The sequence below is a fragment of the Mobula birostris genome, chromosome 10, assembly GCF_030028105.1.
Source record: "Mobula birostris isolate sMobBir1 chromosome 10, sMobBir1.hap1, whole genome shotgun sequence".
Lineage (NCBI taxonomy): Eukaryota > Metazoa > Chordata > Chondrichthyes > Myliobatiformes > Myliobatidae > Mobula > Mobula birostris.
In genome coordinates, this window is record NC_092379.1 from 43,737,023 (window position 1) to 43,760,063 (window position 23,041).

Genomic DNA, 23,041 nt, shown 5'->3' on the forward strand with positions numbered 1-23,041 from the left:
GCACTGCCATCCAGGTACCCATCCCAACTACTCTTAAATGTTGAAATTCAGCTCACATGCACAGACATCCCGCCTCTCCCGGAAGCTGCAGGAGTCACCCGCACATTGACAGCGGCTCCCTGATGGCTGCAAATTATGTACGATATCCTGGAAATGGATTTTTTTCACACACACAGACACACACACAAACACACACACACACACACACACACACACACACACACACACACACACACACACACAGAGACACACACACAGATGGGAGGGGGGGAGAGAGGGGGAGGGGAGAGGGTGGAGGGAGGAGGTGGGAGGGGAGAGGGGGCGCAGGGAGAGAGTATAGATGGATGGCAGAGTGTTCCACAAAAAGCAAAAAGAAAATATAAAACGTACTTCACCCCAGACTACACTAAAGAGTACCCCTGCCTAACAGGGGTCAAAATAATGACTGTGTTGCTCGCTGCACTGCTTGTAACAGTGACCTTTCTATTGCCCATGGGGGGTTAAGACTGTAAAAGACATGTTGAGGTGAGCTTAACAGGTGTCATTCATTCATTATCATAACTAACGTTATTTAAACTAGCCGGCTAGCTGCTAAGGAGCTACTCTATTGCAGCTATCCCACCTCTCCCGGAAGTTCCAGGAGTCTCTCGCAAATTGATGGTGCTACCTCCCTGAAATGAGTTTTTGCAGGGTGGGTTGTCTGCGTGCACCACTTGCATTTGCAGCTCATTCCACACTCTCATGACCCTCTGAGTTTCCCTTCATGTTCCCCTTTAAGCTTTTCACCTTTCACCCTTAACCCACGACCTCTAGTTGTAGTCCCACCCAACCTCAGTGGAAAAAGTCTGCTTGCATTTCCCCATCTATAGTCCTGTGACCCGACTGGTGGTGTAGTGGCATCAGAGTCCGACTTGGGGACGAAAGGTCCCCAGTTCGAATCCAGCCGGCTCCCCTGCACACTGCTCCATGCTGGGTCACATACTTCTCCTTATTTAGTGTGTTTCGACTTCTCTCCAACAGCACTCCCTGCAAGAAAACACACCAATGAAGAACAGGATTCAGTGAGAACAACCTGATTACCCCACTGCTCTTAACTTGAGTGACCTTGAAACTGGAATCTTTCTTGATTGGAACAGCACAGGTCACACTAACACAGGAGCTCGGCAGGTCAAGCACCATCTCTGGACAGGAATAAACAGACCCCTCATCAGGACAGACTGGAAAGGAAGGGGACAGAAGCTGGAATAAAGTGGTGCAGGGACAGGAAGGAGTACAAGCTGGAAGGTGATAGGCGAGACCAGGTGAGGGGGAAGGGGGAGGGGGGTGTGAGAGGCTGGGAGGTGATAGGTAGAAGAAGTAAAGGGCTGGAGAACAGGGAATCTGATAGAGATCATGGAAGAAAGGGAAGGAGGAGGGGGGAACCAGAGGAAGTGAAGAGAAGGGTAAGAGAGGAGCCAGCATGAGGGCTGGAAACAGAGAGGAGGGAGTGGGGAAAGATTACTGGAAATTGGAGAACTCGGTGTTTGTGCCATTAGGCTGGAGGCTATCCAGATCGAATATGAGATGTTGCTCCACCAATCTGAGTGTGGCCTCTTCAAGCAGTAGAGGAGACAACCAACACGCCAAAATGGGAATAGGAAGTTGAATTGAAATGGATAGCCATTGGGAGACCCTGCCTTTTGTGGCAGATAGAGTGAAGGTGCTCAAATATTTGATACTCCAATCTACGCCGAATCTCACCAATGTAGAGGAGGCTGCACCAAGTTACAGCAGGTGACCCAGGCAGACCTGCTGGTGAACTATCGCCTCACACGGAAGGACTGTTTAAGGGTCTGAATAGTGGTGAGGGAGGTGGTCTAGGGGCAGTTCACAGGGATAAGTGGAGGAGGGAGATCAGTGGGGAGGGTTGAGTGGACAAGCAGAAAGTGAGAGTCAGGGGTGGGGGGAGGGAGAAGATGTGTTTAGTGGTAGGATCCCGCTGTAAATGGCAGAAGTTTTGGAGAGTAATGTGCTGGATACAGAGGCTTGTGGGCTGGTAGGTAAGGACAAAGGGAACCCAGTGTGCTGCAATGACAGTGTTTTCTCAAATGTTGCAAAGATGGACCAGTAGTAGTCATGGGATCGACTGCAAAGGCCCATGAATACAGCAGTAAATGCAAGAAACTTCAAACAAAAGACCGGAGATATTGGAGAAGCCATGGAATTTGTTTTCACAGTTCACAGTTGCAGCAGAAAGACTGGACAGGTGCATGATGGAAACAAGTCTAAAGTCATATAGGAGCTGATTGGGTAAATATGATCAGTACTATTTTCTTGTATGGGGTGGGGGGCAAAACACTGAGACAGATTAGTTGAGCCAATTGGAGTGTTTTGGAATTCAACTCCCATATAATACAATGGTACCGAAGACATTTCCACATCAACAAGTGCTATTAAGAACAATCTGTGCACTCAGCAGAGAGACAGGTGAATAGTTGCCACAAAGAAACAGCCGATCGAAGCCAGATGCAAGACGTCATCTGACTGACTTGGCCTCCACTTGTCCCTTCTCCACCCGCCCCACCGTTAAGGCTGATTTATGCTTCTGCGTCGGCTCTAACCTGTAGCCGATGCCGTAGCCTACGCAAGTGGTCTATGCCCTTGTGAGCATTTATACTTCTGCACTGGTGTGTCCGCGTCGCTCTGCAATTCACCGCCAAAACGCTAGTTGGCGATGGGGTTTCTATGCCACTGTGTTGAGTTTCTTCGTGTACTTCAAGCAGTGGCGACTGAAACTGAGCGCATCATGTTGCAGTTGGAGCTAATAAATGTTGAACAAGAGTTACTTTTATTGAAGTTACTGCGACGCAGAAAGGAGGGAAGACGTGGGAGGAGATGGTGTGTACGAGCATTGAATGGATTGAGGCAGAAGGAGGGTGAATTTTCTGTGCTTGTCCGGCCACTGAGAGACAAGAAGCAACCAGAAATGCACAGGAGGAAATGCGATGCTATCAAGCCAACCAATCAGTTGTTGCTGTCTGCGTCACCGCAACGCGTGGTTACATTTTTGGGGAGGTGTACGTCAGGCTACAGCGTAGGGTACGCGGCTACGCCGTACCTGTGGCACTAATTCAATGCAGAAGTATAAATTGCCCTTAACTCCTTTCCTTTGGCCTAAGGAACATTTAAGTGACGCCCACCTGACTTGGGAACACAAAAGAGGAAACTGACCAAAATAATTAATAAAAAGCAGGTAAAGATAGTAATATGCCTGAAGTCACTTTCAGATACGTTTTATAAAAACACAATTGGTGTTTATAATGTAAAGAAACAATCTTTCACAAAGGTAAGGTCAAATTTGGAGTATTGTGTACAGTCCTGTTTACCTACTGAAAGAAAGGATATCAGTAAGATTGAAAGAGCGTACAGAAAATTTACAAGGACGTTGCCAGGACTTGAGGAACTGAGCTATAGGGAAAGGTTGAATAGGTTAGGACTTTATTCCCTGGTGTGTAGGGGAATGAGGGGAGATTTTATAGAGGTATCTAAAATTATGAGGGATGTAGATAGGATAAATGCAAGCAGGCTTTTCCCATGCTGGCAGGGTGAGACTAGAACTAGAGGTCATAGGTTAAAGGTGAAAGGTGAAATACTTAAGGGTGAACCTTAAATCAGAGGGTGGTGCAAATGTGGAATCAGCTGCCAAAGGAAGTGGTGGATAAGGGTTTGATTTCAACATTTGAGAGAAATTTGGATAAGTACATGGATAGGAGGGGTACGGAGGGCAAGGTTCAGGTGCAGGCAGCTGGGACTAAGTGGAATAATAGTTTGGGATGTACTGCACAGGACAAAGGACCTGATTCTGTGCTGTAGTGGCCTATGAGCCTAAAGGTGAATTATGACGGAACTGGAACTGACAGCTACACAGCAAAAGGTCCTGAGACTCTGGTAGCAGCAGCATCATCAAATACAATTTGAGACCAGGCCATGAAAGGAGATTTTAGAACAAGTGACCAGAGTTTGGTCGATGGGAAGTTTCATAGGAGCATCACAGAGGTGGGGAGAGAGGCAGAAAGGTTTTGGGAAGGGATTCCAGAGCTTGAGACACAGACAGCTGAAGGCACAGTCATCAATAGCAGAGTGCTTAAAGTCATGGTTGAACAAGATGCTGGAATTGGAGGTGCAGAGACTGGGGGTGGGGTGAATTGTAGGAGTGGGAGAGGATGCAGAAACAGGAGACGGGATTGAAAGCAAGAGTCTTAAGATTGAAATGTTGTTTAACCAGGTGTTTGGGTTGTTTGGTGAGGACAGAAGAGATGGATGAAAGGTCTTGGTGCATGTTAGAACAAGGCAGCAGTGTTTTGGGCGATTAAAAATTGTTACTCACTAAACAGGAGATTGGGCAGGTGGTTTGACATTTTTTGGAAGGAGGTGCAGAGATAACAATGCAAGGTGGGAGTCTCAGAGTGTGGGAACATCGAGAATTAGAATCCAGTGGAAGACATCTGCTGTATACCGGACACTCAAGTGTGTCAGGGAAGTGAAGTATGTGCAGTGAAAATTACGACTGAGAAGGTGTTCAGGAAACTTAATGGCCTGAGGGTGGATAAATCTCCTGGACCTGATGGAATGCACCCTTGGGTTCTGAAGGAAGTAGCTGGAGAGATTGCGGAGGTATTAGCAATGATCTTTCAAGAATCGATAGATTCCGGCATTGTACTGGATGACTGGAAAGTTGCAAATGTCACTCTGCTATTTAAGAAGGGTCGGAGCAGCAGAAAGGAAGCTACAGACCTGCTAGCCTGACATCAGTGGTTCGGAAATTGTTGGAATCGATTGTTAGGGATGAAATTACGGAGCACCTGGAGGCACATGAGAAGATAGGCCAGAGCCAGCATGGCTTCCTGAAAGGAAAATCCTGCCTGACAAATCTACTGCAAATTTTTGAGGAGATTGCAAGCAGGGTAGGCAAAGGAGATGCAGTAGACTTGGTGTATTTGGATTTTCAAAAGGCCTTTAACAAAGTGCCCACGAGTGGCTGCTCAGCAAAATAAGCACCCATGGAATTACAGGGACGTTACTAGCATGGGTGGAGCATTGGCTGAACGGCATAAAACAGAGTGGGAATAAAGGGATCCTATTCTGGCTGCTGCTTACCAGTGGAGTTCCACGGGTCGGTGTTGGGACTGCTGCTTTTTACAATGTACGTCAATAATTTGGACTATGGGATTAATGGATTTGTGGTTAATTTTGCCGATGATACCAAGATAGGTGAAGGAAATAGAGAGCCTGCAGAGAGACTTGGACAGTTCAGGGGAATGGGCAAAGAAGTGGCAAGTGAAATACAATGTTGGAAAGTGTATGGCCATGCACTTGGGTGGAAGAAATAAACAGGCAGACTATTATTTAGATGGGGAGATAATTCAAAATGCAGAGATGCAAAGGGACTTGGGGGTCCTTGTGCAGGATAGCCTAAAGGTTAACCCCCAGGTTGAGTTGGTGGTGAACGCGACGAATGCAATGTTGGTATTCATTTCTGGAGGTATAGAATGAAAGAGCAGGGATGTGATGTTGGGGCTCTATAAGGCATTCGTGTGACCACACTTGGAGTATTGTGTGCAGCTTTGGGCTCATTATTTTAGAAAGAATATACTGACATTGGAGAGGGTTCAGCGAAGAGTCACGAGAATGAGTCCAGGAATGAAAGGGTTACCATAAGAGGAACGTCTGGCAGCTCTTGGGCTGTATTCCCTGCAGTTCAGGAGAATGAGGGGAGGGGGATCTCATAGAAACATTCCAAATGTTAAAAGGCCTGAACAGATTAGATATGATAAAGTTATTTCCCACAGTCAGGGAGTCTAGGACAAGAGGGCACGACTTCAAGATTGAAGGACATCCATTTAGAAGAGAGATGCGGAGAAATTTCTTTAGTCAGATGGTGGTAAATTTGTGGAATTTGTTGCCACAAGTGGCTGTGGAGGCCAAATCATTGGGTGTGTTTAAGGCAGAGATAGATAGGTTCTTGATTAGCCAGGGCATCATGAGGAGGCAAGGGGAATGGGGATGACTGGAAGAATTGGATGGCGGAGCAGACTCGATGGGCTGATGGGCCTACTTCTGCTCCTCCATCTTATGGTCTTATGATTAAGGGGAGGTTTCTTTGGTGAGGGACACTAAGGTTGGGCTTGGGGCTTTTGTTAGGAAGAGATGAAGAGAGAAGACGCCAGAGAGAAGAGGTGAAGGGCCCGTTCCCCTGCTGTACTTGTCTCTCCACATTGACTAAATCTTCAGTGACTAACTCTGATTTGTGTGCAAGACCTTGGTCTAAAACCCAGTGAACAGCACAGAAAGCTACCTCAAAAAGAAATGTAACAGAAGGAAAAAATTAAAAGGAAACGAAACACATGACATGCTTTTTACGAGTTTCTGCTCCGCAAAAGTCGCAAGGCGGTAAATCCTGCAGCTCTCTGGTGTGCAACACGAAGCAGCGTTTACCTTAATCCACTTTATTAATTAAAGCAGTCAAAAGAATGATGTAATATACAAATTAGGAGAAAGACGTCCACTGGTAACAGGTTAAACGTGCCTAACACAATCTCTAAAATCATTCAAAAAGCTAACAGAGATTAAATTACGTGATTTGCAATATTGAAATGGCATCCCAAATGTGACTAGACCACTGGAATGATACAATATTGTGTAATTCTGGTCGGGAAGAGAAGCTTAGCTATTGAAAAATCTACTTTAACTAATATGTACAGAAGCAATGGCTGCCGAACCAAACCATCAGGTAATTACAGCATCCACTGGCACTGCTGTTCAAGTCACTGGAATAATGAGGTCGGCATTGAAAGTCATTTCAATAACTGTCTAACGGGCACTCTTTCTTTTAATGTTGAAAACAATTAAAAGGGAAATTAAGGTAGGTCAAAACTTATAGCACATCATTCAGCAACGTGGGGACAATGAGTGCAGACACATGAGGCCCCATTAAATGTGGGCCCCACCTTAGGAACCATCAATGTGGAACCCACCCCTTCACCAGGCCCCATCAAATGCGAAACCCTCTCCTACATCAGGGTCAGGACCCATTAATGTGGACCACTTCCCCAAGCCAAGGCCCATCCAATGTGGGCCCCTCACTGGGCCCCTCCTCTGCCACCCCATCCGAGAACAGTTTCAGATTGGACAACATCTTCAGTTTGAATTCGAGCATTTGCCACTGGATGCTGGGAATACAAGCGAAGGTGTTTTGGGAAAGGAGGAGGAGGCATACTGGATACAAGTGACTGTCGACAGAGCAGCAAAGCTAATAACCTCACATCCTTGTTAACAGTTAAACCCATCGGATACACAATGCCACTGGGTACACTACAGTCAATGAAAATAAATAGGGGAAGTAGACAGCTTGATATCTCAAGCTAAATTGAGACAGCAGAAAGACTGCAGAACTAGAATCTACAAGGCAGCTAAAATCCAGTGACACTACGTACGAGACATTTACATTTCCAGGGGTAATTCTTTAAAGAGTGTTGTGTATGTGGCCTGGCTACACAACAATGCTATTAATAAAAATGCTGGAGACAGGAGCGAAGTTTCATGGTTCTTTACTAGTAGAAAATGATGCAGAACACACACATACGTATCAATGTGCGCCTAATAGCGCATGCAACGATGTGTTACTACAACATAAAGTAGTCCCCATATCATACAGTAGGCTGACCCGGCTGATGCTGTAGTGGCGTCACCCCGAGTTTGAATCCAGCCGGCTCCCATGCACGCTTTCCATCCATGCTGGGTTACGAGCTGGTGATCTCTTTGGAAACTCACCCGGCAGAAGGCAATGGCAAACCACTGCTGTCACTTGCCTCGTACGCGGTTCCCCACTCCGTCAGAGAGGCGTGGAGGGAAATCGTCCGGCAACTGGAGAAACTCCGGATGTGACGTAACTTTCCTTTTTCCTATACGGTACAAAGAGAGAGTGAAGAAGGTTTTCAAAGATGTCAGCGGCAGATCTCGTTGCAAGTCTGGACAGCCGTTTCTTCACTCCTTTCTATGATAAGGCAAGCACTAGATAAGAAGGAAAACATGCAGATTAGATATTAAAAGGAGACAAAATGGGAACGTTTCTGAAGATAATCAGAACACGCATCTATCTGTAAGCTATGACGACAACTTGTGGGAATTCTAGCGATGGAGTATGTCATTTCTAAAATATTGCAAGTGAATTCATACATTGCCAACTCTTAATTCCTGTTGCTTCAAGACCTATTCGGGGAGATGGGACTCGTCAGCTCATCTAGGAGAAGGAAAATTCTGATCTCAAACCTCTGCTGCCTTGCGGCTGTACCCACTCACAGGGAAGGCTTCGGGAGTAAACCCGGAGCTGGAGTCCCTAAGGCAGTCCTACGCTGAATGACAACTCCTGTGGTGCTCCTGGTACCAAACTCAATCTGCCGTTCCTTTGGGTGCATGCAGACGGGGAGCTTGCTACATGGGGCAACAGCTTGCTCTCCATATCGTACTGCTACCTCCCTGAAATGAGTTTTTGCAGGGTGGGATGTCTGGCACTAGATTTTAACACCCGTTCCTAAACCCTAAAAATCACCTAATATAAACACAGAACTCTTTACTGAGGATTGTACTCAAAACTCTGGATTGGTTCTTAAAATATTCAGCTTCCAGAAACAGGGAGGCAAGTAAGAGACAGAACTGAGAACTTCATGCTTGGCTCTATAACAAGGTTTATAATTCTGAACAATTAGTAAATCCCTTTAACTGGAAACAGTTCCAAATATCACAGCATTGTTCCAGCAGCTCGAATAACCCTCTTGCTGGTTCAGAGTTTTGAATCCATAATTTGTGTTTTATCCCCTTTAATGAACGTGCTGAGGACTGCATGTTTTTCCCCGACCCTCACTCGTTACACGTGCAGATTACAAAACACACATCTTTATCTTAAAGAGCCTTTTCTACCATCAGTGCCCCCACAGCAGGAACCCAGCAGACACCCATCTTGTCTTGTGCTCATCTTCAGAGACCCAGTGACAGACTCTGGGACAATGCAGGCCACAACTGCTCGAAGGGAGAATGCTTATGCTCGTACCGAGCTGGGTCCAAAGCCACAGCTTACCAGTCATGGCTTCCTGCGCAAAGTACTTTACGTCCATATCTTGGTCCTGACCCAATTTCTCCAATATTGGTTTGAACTCGTTCTGTAAAGTGCTGTGATTTAAAAGCAAGTTTTAGTACCTGTGACCTTCAAAACAAGACAGCAGCACATTCACTTAAATCTAAAGCGATACTGGATATTACCCAGATTAAAATCTCCTCTTTCTGCCTCTCACGCAGGCTCCCACTACCACAACTGATCGTTTACTGGCCAGATACAGGTCAGAGCTCAACTAGCAGAGTACGGTCACAAACTGCAGCTGAGCTCATTTGGGTTAGTGGATGCAAAAGGAGAATAATTCGGATGCCGCATTTTTATGCCGTTGAAGAGAAGGGGCACTGAATGCATAAACTTCCTTTTAATGCAATCCGTCTGTTATTGCTTTCCACACAAATTCCAATCAAATCACAAACGCACAATTTCACAAAAATCGTTCACCGGACGGGTTGGCGGGGTGGAGATACGTTGCTACCAAAGGAGGTGCAGGGTGCTCCTTCCCTCCGCAGACCTGCAGGTCACCCTTGGGCAAGGTGCAACACCTGCTTGAGACCCCCCACCTGATCAGGGTCACGCAATGCCGTGGGAGCAGATGGTGGACAGTCATGTGTGCAGCCGGTGCAGATCACAAGTCCTGGTTGTGCGACCACTGATGCCGGGCAGACAATCTCTGAAGAGCACTGATAATGGCTGGGGGGTGGGGGGGGGGGTCACCTCATCTTGTAAAAACACACACGGCCCAGAAGGCGTCAATGGCACAAACCAGTTCTGCAGGATAATTTGCCAAGAACAACCGTGGCCATGGAGAGACCACGATCGCCCACGTCACATGCTGATGAGGATGGTGGTGGCGTTAACTGAAATCTCACTGTGCGGTTTTCACTTCTAACCAGGATTTATCCATCAGTGGTTGAAGGAGAGAGGGAAAATGTATTAAAGAAGATTGGAGGAGCAAACTTTTCATGCAGGAGTTGGTAGCTGAGCTGCCAAAGGAGGTGGTGGTGGTGCAGGCCGGAACAAAAACCTGGGCAGTCACTTGATAAACCTCTGGTTAGGTCACATTTGGAGTACTGAATTCAGCTCTGGTCTCCCCTCTAAAGGGCGTGGAAACTTTGAAGAAGGTACAGAAGATGTTTACAGGACGTTGCCTGTGATAAACCTCTGGTTAGGTCACATTTGGAGTACTGAATTCAGCTCTGGCCAGCTCTTTAAAGGGTGTGGAGACTTTGGAGAAGGTATAGAAGATGTTTACAGGACGTTGCCAGTGATAAACCTCTGGTTAGGTCACATTTGGAGTACTGAATTCAGCTCTGGCCAGCTCTTTAAAGGATCTGAAAAAGGTACAGAAGACATGCTGGCTGGTACTGCAGATGTTACCGGAGAGGTTGCTTTCTCCAGGGTGATGGAGTCTGAGGGAGGGACGAGTTGACAGAAGTTTACAAAATTCTGAGGCAAAGGCAGACGGCTCACAGTTGAGATGTAAAAGCCAGAAGAGAACAGCTCAAAGATGTGCTGAGGATTTGAGTACCTGGAACACACCGACGGGTCTGGTGGAAGTGGATGCAGGTATGAAACAAGAACAAGTGTTTACGATCCAATGAAGGGTCACGGTCTGAAACAGCGACTGGTTATTCATTTCCATGGACGCTGCCTGATCTGCTGAGTTCCTCCAGCGTTTTGTGTGAGCATTGAAGTATTTAAGACACTGTTAGACAGGCAAATGAACGTGCGGAGAATGGAGGATATCGGCCACGTGCGGGCAAAAGGACACGGTTCAATTAGGCGCTGCTTTATTTATAAAGTCTGCAGGTGTTGGAAACCCACAGCAACACACGCAAAATGCTGGAGGACCTCAGCAGGTCAGGTAGCACCTATGGAAATGAATAAACAGGTGACGTTTCAGGCCCAGACCCTTTGTCCGGACTGAAAAGGAAGAATTAGTTTGGTACAACATTGTGGGCCAACGGGCCTGTTCTACAGGTTCAGTGAGCAAGACAGAGGGATGTGGAGTTAGTGTGGCTGAGTGGGTTTACAATAGCAAGGAGTGATTGTCAGTATAGATGCAATGGACAAGAGGTCATGCTTCTATACAGTACAACTGACTATATCCAGAACCCAAAGGAATATTGCGCATTGCTTGGGAAAGCTGTAGTAAAATGAGGCCCTTGGAATACAAAGGCAGTGGAGAGACCTTAAACAGGTAATTTGGAGGGTAGAAACGGGCTACTAAATGTTCTTGGTGAGGATGTCCTTTCTTTAAAAAAAGGGGAGAAGCCAGGCGAGTGGGGTTGAGGGGAATAATAAATCAGCCATGATGGAATGGCCGTGCAGTATCGATGGGCCGAACGGCCTGGTTCTGCTCCTGTGTCTTATGGCCTTAACCTCTGGATAGAGAAGAAGATCGTTTAAGGGTACCAAAGGATCAAGGTCAAGCAGGAAAGTGAGGCAAACACCACAGGGGAGGGGGAGGCCCGAGGGTTAAGTTTATGCCCCTCCCCCATGCAGTACATGGAATGAGCTGCCAGAGGAACTGGTTGAGGCAGGCACATTAACAACTTCAATAAGCACAGGTACGCGGGCAGGAAAGGTTTAGAGCAAGGGTGCACAACTATTTTGGTGCCATGGATCATTACGCTAGGGGTCCATGAACCCCAGGTTGAGAACCTGGGATGATGGGACCGGCAGAGACGGTGGTCTTGGCCGGATTGGACCTGTGGGTACAAAAGACGGTGCGACTCCATCACTAAATGCCACCACAGTGGCGTCTCAATTTCCATTCCAAACTGGAGGTGAAACATTCTCCACAGGCCGGGTTATAAGCCCCAACTCAAATACTTACCTGGCATCTAAAACCGGTCCTATTTTCTGCAATGTTTTAGCCACGTTGAAGCGAATGTTTGCCACCTGATCACCTGCCATCTGGAGAACCGTCGGCAGCATGTGCTTTGCTGTGATTTCTTGGCCACAGGCTTCAGACAACACCTAAAAAAAACCAGCAGAAAATGCAAATGTTCATTCACAGCCCCGAACTTCACGAAGCAAGACTGAAGGAAAGATCATCGATCTGATTTGTGCGACGCTCAGAATGTATTTTGCCCCATGATAAAAAGGCATAGTCCACACTGGCACCAATGATCACCCGCAAGGAGAGAGATGAGGTCCTGCAACGGAGACTTACAGATCAATAGACAAGTTGTAAAGAAAAAGTGCTGGTATATTGTAATCGCTGGACTACCCCTTCTGCCATGTACGAGCGAGTTTAGAAACAGGAAGGCAGGACGGCTGAAATGTACAAAGTGTGGGTGCAGAGCAGACAGCATCACTGGGATCTCTTCCATGACAAGGTGACCCGAGCCAAGAGGGAACCAGGATTATAAGACGCAAGAGCGGAATTCGGCTATCGAGTCATATATGATGGCAGAATATAGCATTAGTGGTCAGACTCCTGGCACTGTGGAGGATCAGAGGAATCTTGTGGTCAGAGTCCATAGGACACTCAAAGCTGCTATGCGGTTGACTCTGCGGTTAAGGAGGCATACGGTGCATTGGCCTTCATCAATCGTGGGATTGAGTTTAAGACCCGAGAGGTAATGTTACAGCTATGTAGGGCCCTGGTCAGACCCCACTTGGAGTACTGTGCTCAATTCTAGTTGCCTCACTATAGGAGTGACGTGGAAGCCATAGAAAGGGTGCAGAGGAGATTTACAAGGATGTTGCCTGGATTGTGGAGCATGCTTTATAAGAATAGGTTGAGTGAACTCGGCCTTTTCTCTTTGCAGCGAACGAGGATGAGAGGTGACCTGATAGAGGTGAACAAGATAATGAGAGGCATTGATTGTGTGGATAGTCAGAGGCTTTTTCCCAGGGCTGAAATGGCTAGAACGAGAGGGCATAGTTTTAAGGTGCTTGGGAGTGGGTACAGAGGAGATGTCAGTGGTTAATGAGGTGGAGGATAAATGCGTGGCTGACAGATTGGAGCAGGAGGCAGGGATTCAGATTTCTACATCATTGGGACCTCTCTTGGGCCAGGTGTGCCCTGTACAAAAAGGACGGGTTGCACTTCAATCTGAGGGGGACCAATATCCTGGCAGGGAGGTTTGCTAAGGCTGCTGGGGAGAGTTTAAACTAGAACGGTTGGGGGCTGGGAACCGAACTGAAGAGACTAGGGAAGAGGGGGTTGGCTCACAAACAGAGAAAGCTTGTAGACAGTGCGAGAGGGAGGATAGGCAGGTGATAGAGAAAGGATGCTCTCAGACCGAATGTTTGAGATACGTCTATTTTAACGCAAGGAGTGTTGTGAACAAAGCGGATGAGCTTAGAGCGTGGATCAGTACTTGGAGATATGATGTGGTGGCCATTAGAGACTAGGATGGCTCAGGGACAGGAATGGTTACTTCAACTGCTGGGTTTTAGATGTTTCAACAAGGACAGGGAGGGAGGCAAAAGAGGTGGGGGCGTGGCACTGTTGATCAGAGATAGTGTCACAGCTGCAGGAAAGGTGGACGCCATGGAGGGATTGTCTATGGAGTCTCTGTGGGTGGAGGTTAGGAACAGAAAGGGGTCAATAACTTTACTGGGTGTTTTTCATAGGCCGCCCAATAGTAACAGGGATATCGAGGAGCAGATAGGGAAACAGATCCTGGAAAGGTGTAATAATAACAGAGTTGTCATGATGGGAGGCTTTAATTTCCCAAATATCGATTGGTGGATCCCAAGAGCAAGGAGTTTAAGATGGGGTGGAATTTGTTAGGTGTGTTCAGGAAGGTTTCTTGACACAATATGTAGATAAGCCTATAAGAGAAGACGCTGTACTTGATCTGGTATTCGGAAATGAACCTGGTCAGGTGTCAGGTCTCTCAGTGGGAGAGCATTTTGGAGATAGTGATCATAATTCTATCTCCTTTACCACAGCACAAGGCTAATAGGAAGGAGCTTAAGAAGGAAATTAGGAGAGCCAGAAGAGGCCATGAGAAGGCCTTGGCAGGCAGGGTTAAGGAAAATCCCAAGGCATTCTACAAGTATGTGAAGAGCAAGAGGATAAGACGTGAAAGAATAGGACCTATCAAGTGTGACAGTGGGAAAGTATGTATGAAACCAGAGGAAATAGCAGAGGTACTTAATGAATACTTCCGTATTCACTATAGAAAACGATCTTAGTGATTGTTGTGATGACTTGCAGCAGATTGAAAAGCTTGAGCATGTAGATATTAAGAAAGAGGATGTGCTGGAGCTTTTGGAAAGCATCAAGTTGGATAAATCGCTAGGACTGGATGAGATGTACCCCAGGCTACCGTGAGAGGCGAGGGAGGAGATTGTTGAGCCTCTGGTGATGATCTTTGAATCATCAATGGGGATGGGAGAGGTTCTAGAGGATTGGAGGGTTGCCGATATTGTTCCTTTATTCAAGAAAGGGAGTAGAGATAGCCCTGGAAGTTATAGACCAAAGAGTCCTACCTCAGTAAGTTGATGGAGAAGATCCTGAGAGGCAGGATTTATGAACATTTGGAGAGGTATAACATGATTAGGAATAGTCAGTATGGCTTTGTCAAGGGCAGGTCGTGCTTTACAAGCCTGATTTAATTTTTTGAGGATGTGACTAAACACAATGATGAAGGAAGAGCAGTAGACGTAGTGTATATGGATTTCAGCAAGGCATTTAATAAGGTACCCCATGCAAGGCTTATTCAGAAAGTAAGGAGGCATGGAATCCAAGGGGACATTGTTTTGTGGATCAGAACTGGCTTGCCACAGAAGGCAAAGAGTGGTTGTAGGCAGGTCATATTCTGCATGGAGGTCGGCCTCAGTTATGTTCTGGGACCCTTACTCTTCGTGATTTTTATAAATGACCTGGATGAGGAAGTGGAAGTGGAGGGATGGCTTAGTAAGTTTGCTGAGACACAAAGGTTGGAGGTGTTGTGGGTAGTGTAGAGGGCTGTCAGAGGTTAGAGCGGGACATTGATAGAATGCAAAACTGGACTGAGAAGTGGCAGACGGAATTCAACCCAGATAAGTGTGAAGTGGTTCATTTTGGTAGGTCAAATATGATGGCAGAATATAGTATTAAAGGTAAAACTCTTGGCAGTGTGGAAGATTAGAGGGATCTTGGGGTCCGAGTCCATAGGACGCTCAAAGCTGCTGCGCAGGTTGACTCTGTGGTTAAGAAGGCATACGCTGTATTGGCCTTCATCAACCATGGAACTGAATTTAGAAGCCGAGAGGTAATGTTGCAGCTATATAGGACCCTGGTCAGACCCCACTTGTAGTACTGTGGTCGCCTCACTACAAGAAGAATGTGGAAGCCATAGACAGGGTGCAGAGGAGATTTACAAGGATGTTGCCTGGATTGGGGAGCATGACTTATGAGAATGGGTTGAGTGAACTCGGCCTTTTCTCCTTGGAACGATGGAGGATGAGAGGTTACCTGATACAGGTGTGTAAGATGATGAGAGGCATTGATCATGTGGGTAGTCAGAGCCTTTTCCCAGGTCTGAAATGGTTGCCACAAGAGGACACAGGTTTAAAGTGCTGGGGAGGAGGTACAGAGGAAATGTCAGGGGTATGTTTTTTACTCAGAGAGTGGTGAGTGTGTGGAATGGGCTACCGGCATCGGTGGTGGAGCCAGATATGATAGAGTCTTTTAAGAGACTTTTGGATAGGTACATGGAGCTTAGCAAAATAGGTGGCTACAGGTAAGCCGAGTAATTTCTAAGGTAGGGACATGTTCGGCACAACCTTGTGGGCCGAAGGGCCTGTATTGTGCTGTAGGTTTTCTTTGTTTCTATGAGTCTCCTCTGCCATTCCATCATGGCTGATTTATTTTTCCTCCCAACCCCATTCTTCTGCCTCCTCCCATATCTTTTCACGCCCTTAACAAATCAAGAATCTATCAACCTCCACTTTAGATATACTCAATGACTTGGCCTCCAAAGCCGTCTGTGACAATGAATTCCACCGATTCAGTACCCTCTGGCTAAAGAAATTCCTCCTCACTTCTGCTGTAAAGGGACGTCCTTCTATTCTGAGGCTGTGCCCTCTGGCCCCAGACTCTTGCGCTATTGGAAACCGCCTCTGTGCGTCCCTTTTATCCATACCTTTGCTCGAGCACTTTGGGAGGGTTTAAGCTGGTGAGGCAGCAGGGCTGGGACACAGGATACTAGTGTAGCAGGTGTTAACTCAGAATTCTATGTCAAACTCACTGAACAGGCAGGTCCGGTAAGCAGAGAAGGCAGAAATAAGTGGGAAAGCACGAGAGGGCTGGGAGGTTTAACCACATGTTTCCGAACATAGAAATTCACAGCACATTACAAGCCCTTCGGCCCACAATGTTGTGCCGACCAGGTAACCTACTCTAGAAACTGCTTAGAATTTCCCTAGCGCAGCAGTCCCCAACCACCGTGCTGCGGACCAGTACCAAGCCACAAAGCATGTGCTACCGGGCCGCGAGGAAACGACATGATTTGGCGATAGGAGTCGCTGCACCTTTCCTCATTCCCTCTCACCCACTGTTCAGCTTGAACACACGCGAGGTCATTACTCGCACATCATCCATGTCAGCATGGGAATAAGATCAGCTCCTCGAGCTTGCAAATGACGGCGGGCTGAAAAGTATGTTTGACATAACATCTCTGGCGACATTCTGGATCAAAGTCAAGGCTAAATATCCTGAGATAGCCATGAAAGCACTGAAAACGGTGCTTCCATTTCCAACATATCTCTGCAATGAATGCAACGAAAACTAAATTGCGGAAAAGACTGGACATAAGGAACCCCCTTCGAGTATCGCTGACTCCCATCAGCCCGTGATAGGACCGTCTTGTTGCAGGGAAACAAGCCCAGGGCTCCCACTGAATCAGCGATATTGGTGTGTTGCAATGATCTTATATGCTCATGCGGGGAAAATACGTGCTGTGTGTTTAATATCCAAATGTTACTTAAAATGTTATGATGCTATTGATTTATAAGTGACTTGTAGAACCATACAACAATTACAGCACGGAAACAGGCCATCTCGGCCCTTCTAGTCCGTGCCGAACTCCACTCTCACCTAGTCCCACCGACCTGCACTCAGCCCATAACCCTCCATTCCTTTCCTGTCCATATACCTATCCAGTTTTTCTTTAAATATTTTCTTTTTCTTCCTTCTTGTCATAGGAAGCATGGAGAAGATCTAGAGGGGACACAGGGGAGACTTGCCAGGAGGCTGCCTGCATTAGAGAGCGTGTCTTATGAGGAAAGGTTGAGTGAGTTGGGGCTTTTTCTGTTTGGGGTGAAGGAGGATGAGAAGTGTGGATAGAGTGGACAGCCAGAGACTTTTTCCCAAGGCAGAAATGGCCAATACCAGAGGCATAATTTTGAGATGATTGGAGGAAGGTACAGAGGTAAGATTTTTGTTTCACACACACAGAGTGGGTGGGTGTGTGGAATGCCCCGCCAGGCGTGATGGTAGAGGCAGATGCATTAGGGGCATTTGACAAATTCTTAGATAGGCACACAGATGATAGAAAAATGGAGGGCTATGTAGGAGGGAACGGTTAGATTGATCTCAGAGTAGGTTAAAAGATCAGCACAGCACTTTAACACAGTGCTTTAACGTTCTATGTTCTAGGTACAATTGCTCTGCCTAGTTTGCCAACTAACCAATTCACCATCATGAGCACTAACGCTGCAAGACAAAGCTCACATTTTTATGTCATCTTCTAAACTTCTAGCCACATCCAAATCATTTGAAGGAGAGTTCCAGCACAGATTCCTGTGGTACGCCACGGGGTAATCACAAAAGCTGATCAGCAAATCAACTTTGAACCCAATTTGTGAAGTTACTTCGGATCCCTCGGTCTCTTGCTCATTTGGGGATTTTGTCAAAATATTTACCGAAGTCCCTGTAGACAACACCAACTGCATGAGTACACCCGTAACTCCAAGAAACTCAAACTGGCCGACAGAATCACCACTTGCACGCTGACCATTTCTGATGAAGCTCTGCCCAAGTGCAGCTGAATCCCGTCCCTCGAGACTTTTTACAACACCCTTTCTACCACTGATGTTAGATTCACAGCTCTGTAGTTACCAGTTGCTGCCTTCGTCGAAGAACGGCACCGTACTGCTGGGATCCAGTTACCTGGCACCTGTTCTGTGACAATTTAGGATTTTAAACAACCAGGATCCTTGAACACACACAAAATGCTGGAGGAACTCTGCAGGCCAGGCAGCATCGGTGGAAAAGAGTACAGTTGACATTTCCAGCCGAGACCTTTCGGCAGGAGTGGAGAAAAAAGATGAGTAGATTTAAAAGTTGTGGGGGCGGGGGGTGGAAGGTGAGTGGAGAAAGAAATACAAGGTGCTGGGTGAAACCAGGAGGGGGGAGGGATGAAGTAAAGAGCTGAGCAGATATCACAGAGTGAGAGAAGGTTTCACTGACTCCCGTCGAAGGGAAGCAGAGATCACGGAGGGGGAGCAATGAGAGAGGGTTTCACTAAACTCTCAAAGAGACCTTGGGAGCTCAGCTCTTCCTTCCCATAACAGCCAAGGATACATTTCATCAGGCCTTGGAAACATATCCATATCCAACCCCACTAAAGACTCCTAATAACTCGGTTTCTTGCCCTGCTCGAGTTTTCCAGCCACATCCTTCTCTCACTCTGTTTCTCACGAAGTTTTCCTGGATCCCCCCTCCTTTGGGCCATTCCCTTTGAAATCGTTCGTGCTGATATCAGAGAAGTTGAGGTTCTGTACTGCTATAACCTGATAACTCGCACAACTGTGTTTTGCCTTTCTCCTTCGTATCCAGGACATCTTTGAGGAGCGATGCCTCAAAAAGGCGGCATCCATGGTGAAGGACCCCTGCCACCCAGGACATGCCCTCTTCTCACTGCTACCCTCAGGAAGGAGGCACAGAAGTCTGAAGGCACACACTCAGCGATTCCAGAACAGTCTCTTCCCCTCTGCCATTTCTGAATGGACACTGAACCCATGCTCTACTTCACTACTTTTTATTTCTGTTTCCGCACTATTATTTTATATATTTACTGTAATTCACAGTTTTCTCTATTATTATGTGTTGCACTGTGCTGCTGCCACAAAGACAGCAAATTTCACGACATTATGCCGGTGACGTTAAACCTGATTCTGATATCCTTGCTCCTGTACCTCATGCTGAATACTGGGAGAGCTGTCACATGTGACCACTCCTAGGGACTACCTGTACACTGTTACTTGAAGCTCTTTTTGCATATTCCTCCAAGGAATGTGTGGGCATCACAGGTTGAAGTGGTATTTAATTCCTTTGTGGTGCGCTGCAGTCCTTGAGGTGTGGGTGCACCCACAATGCAGTTAGGGTGGGTGATCCAGGATTCTGACCCAGTCAGAGTCAATGCCCTGGTTCAGATTTTTACTGCTATGCTGTAGGCATTTCATTTTAGCAGTTCTGTAAGAGCAATCTGTTCTGCTTTCAGCCTGTTTGGGTCTGAGCTCAGGAATGAGGTGTCATCCAATCAGGATGGTAGAATTGGGAGAAGGTGCTAGAGATTACTGGGCAGAGAGGTCTTTGTTTGGCCGGAGCTGGGAGAAGACAGGAGAAAAGATGGTGGACGATGAGGGTGCTTTCTGCAGATGAATGGCTTCAAGGAGGAAGGACCAATAATCCTGTGGGAAAGCCTCTTTGTTCAAGATGGATTTCCAGTTACCTTCGGAAGGTGCTGTGTGCTTTCACGCAGGCCGAGGGAGGGTCCAGTGCGCGATATACAGAGAAGTTCAAGATTTGAACTCCACTGTGCACTTGTGACTTTTTAAGTAGAATGGGCCCTTCTTGTTTTTTCTCTCTTTCTTTCCTTTAATAACTGTTTGCTTAAGTTAACATTCTTAAATATACTCCTGAATAATTCTATGCAGTGAACAATCTGCTATTTTTTGCTGACAGGCGATTGCCAGGGGCAGTAAATCACACAGCATTCACACAAACCGGGGTTTGGGTAGGCGAGACATCCCAACCTCACGGATTTTGCGGGACCAAAGTCACATACACCTTAGATGTACGAAGCCTGAAGTTTCTCCCCGCGGAGTCCGGTGGTTGTTTGCGAGGGGCTAAAAGGCTGCATTTCCAGAGACGCCCAGTGAAAAGGGGGCTTCAGAAGTAATGGCAATATATTTCCAAGTCCGGTTGGTGTGCAGCTTGCAGGTAATATTCCAATGTTTTGCTGTTCTTGGCTGTTTACATCAAGTTCAAGTTTAATTGTCATTCATGAATACCCATGAATACATCCAAACGAAACAGTGTTCTTTCAGGGTCAAGGTACAAAACACAGTACCAACAGTCATACACAGCACGTGGCACATATAGCAGTAAAATATAGTCACACAACAAATATAGTCCAAGTCCCTGAGTCCATGAATGTTGCAGCAGTCTGTAGTCGAACACATACATCCTGCCTTCTGCCAAGCAAACACTTTGGGGGAGAGGGACAGCACCAACGTTAGCTTAAACGCTGCGCTACACCACCTCCAGTGCCAGCTCTTGATGCCTCTCTCCTGGGTGGCTGCAAACAGGCGGCCCCATGGCTTGAGGCCACATCCGCTCACCCTGCAGGGGTGTCAGTCACCGCTGCTGCCAGCCCCTGTAGTCCGCAATAAATCAGAAGACCAGACTTGCAGCATTACACATTAACAATGCTCAACAGGGTTTTGCAATCACAAGAAAAGAGACTAAGACAATTGCTCGCTGCCAGTCTGCACGCCAACCACATTGCTGACTCTCTGACACAGGGAGCAGAACGATCTGCCCCAAGTCCAGCTTCTTCAGTTTCTACGCCGTTGGGGTAGGCCGCAGCACTCTTTAAGTGCTTAACTTCCAGCAGGGTCTTGAGATTGTAAAGAAATAAACAAAAGATAGTAACACGTTTGGCTGGCCCTGTAGAACCCGCCGCGCCCCAGCACACTGCCATCTTACCGGAAGTTCACCAGTAGAGGCTTGTGGATTAGTAAGGTGTGTCCCAGAATGTCCTCCTCCTCGATATTTCAGTAATAAATCAATATTACGGTGCCACGCCCACCACACCATTCACTGAGTGAATCGTTCAGCCATTCAACCCTCTCTATGACAGTAACAATATCACCCTCCTGTGAGCTCATTTGCTTTACTAGTAATGTTGCTTACACCAAAATAAATATAATCTTGCATTTCTTATCAGACTGAGGTTTGCTCTCCTTACTGGGCTTGCTTTGTTTCCCTTTGATATTTAACTCCACTGCCACCTCAACTGTAAATGTGGCCTGTGGCCCATCCCTATGAGTTTGAATCCCAGCGAGCACTCCCGCAGGCTGTTAGCCCTGTTTTGGTCCAGCCCGCGCAGGCATATCTTTCTGAGGTGTTCCTGCTGATCCAGAGGTCTAAATTTCAAAGTACATTGCTACCAAAGTATGAACTCCATATACAAGCAGGAGATTTGTCTTCTTGCAGGCAGCCATAAAGCAAAGAAACACAAGAGAATCCATGGAAAAAGAAAGAATCCTACACAGCAAAGACTGTCAGACACGCAATGTGCCCAAAAAGAACAAATCGGGCAAACAAGAATCAAAAAATAGTAAACCAGTAAGAAACAGAACATGAACCGCAGGGTCGCCGAAATTAGGCCCACAGGCAGGGAGCCAGTTCAGATCAGTAGATGGCTGCAGGCCACAGCAAGGGAGTCAGTTCTGTGCTGAGAGAAGTGAAACCAGTCCAGGGGCCCAATGGTTGCAGTCCACAGCCAAGGAGCCAGTTCAGCATTTTATCTGAGCCAGGGTGTCAATGGTCGCAGGGCACAGCCAGCAAGTCAATTCAGTGCGGAGACAAGTGCTGACAGTGACAGTCGGTTCACTGCTGAGGTGTGTAAAGCCTCACAGAGAAGTTAGTCTTTCCCCCTGCGACTCTTTAAACTTTTTAACCTGGCTCGTTGTTGAAATCGACTGAACACCACTTCATTTTCCCCTCTCAGGCCACTCTCATCCAACCTGAAGTCCACTCCCAGCAATGGCCGCGGCCGCTGCACCTGCATTCTTGAGAGTCCAGCTTGCCAAATCCTTGAGGATACCGCAAAAACGCCAGGTCGTGCAGACCTCTCGACACCCTCCAGAACCTATCAAGCTCCACTTTAAATACACCCAATTACTTGGCCTCCCATCGCCGCCTGTGGCGATGAATTCTGTAGACTCACCACGCTTCGGCTAAAGAAATTCTTCATCTCCGTTCTAAAGGGATATCCCTCTGTTCCAAAGGCTGTGCCCTCCAGTCCGAGACTCACCCACTTTAGAAACATCCATTTTATCTGGGCATTTCAACTGAATCTCTCCATCACCTTGTCCAAACTCCAGCAAAGCCCAGGCCCATCAAATAAATCCAGGGAAAGAAGTTAATTCCGCAACTGGAATGACTGTGGGGGCCTTTAAGTACACTTGTAAATTGAAACTAGTTGCGTCAAAAAACTTACAATTCCCTCAGCCAGATAATGTATAATGTCCATTTCAAGGTACTCAGATCTCTAAGCAAAAGACAGAGCCATAGTCCACTACAGCACGGAAACAGACCCTTGTGAAATAAAACTTGAAAGCTGTAAGCCATCTGGTGGGTCAACAGGTCATTAAATCAGTTGTCCTTCAGCTAACACCATCAGTCCATTTCCACAGGGACGGTTAGGAACTCTGCTCCACGAAATCATAAAAAGTCTCACCCTCAACTCAATTTTTACTCCAGACACCTTGCAGATTAAACACAAAACACCACTACACCTCAGCAAATAACGCAAGCACAGAAGCTCGTATCAAGCAGATGTCAATATTGGAAGGAGCAGCTTTGGCAAAGTGTTAATTGATTTTTTGCAGAATCTAAACATTCACAAAGAATATATTAAAAGAACATTTTAA

At 46.8% G+C, this 23,041-nt stretch overlaps 1 protein-coding gene across 1 annotated transcript in view; it reads right to left on the bottom strand.

Annotated features, from left to right (window-relative positions):
- Nucleotides 1-23,041, bottom strand: part of LOC140203642 (serine/threonine-protein phosphatase 2A 65 kDa regulatory subunit A beta isoform-like) — an 84,876-nt gene that overhangs the window by 29,387 nt on the left and 32,448 nt on the right. The window contains exons 14-15 of the mRNA XM_072269690.1: nt 11,988-12,130; nt 9,113-9,204 (exon numbers count right to left, since the gene is read on the bottom strand). Coding sequence (XP_072125791.1) covers nt 9,113-9,204; nt 11,988-12,130 — 235 coding nt within the window. The remainder of the gene's footprint in view (nt 1-9,112; nt 9,205-11,987; nt 12,131-23,041) is intronic.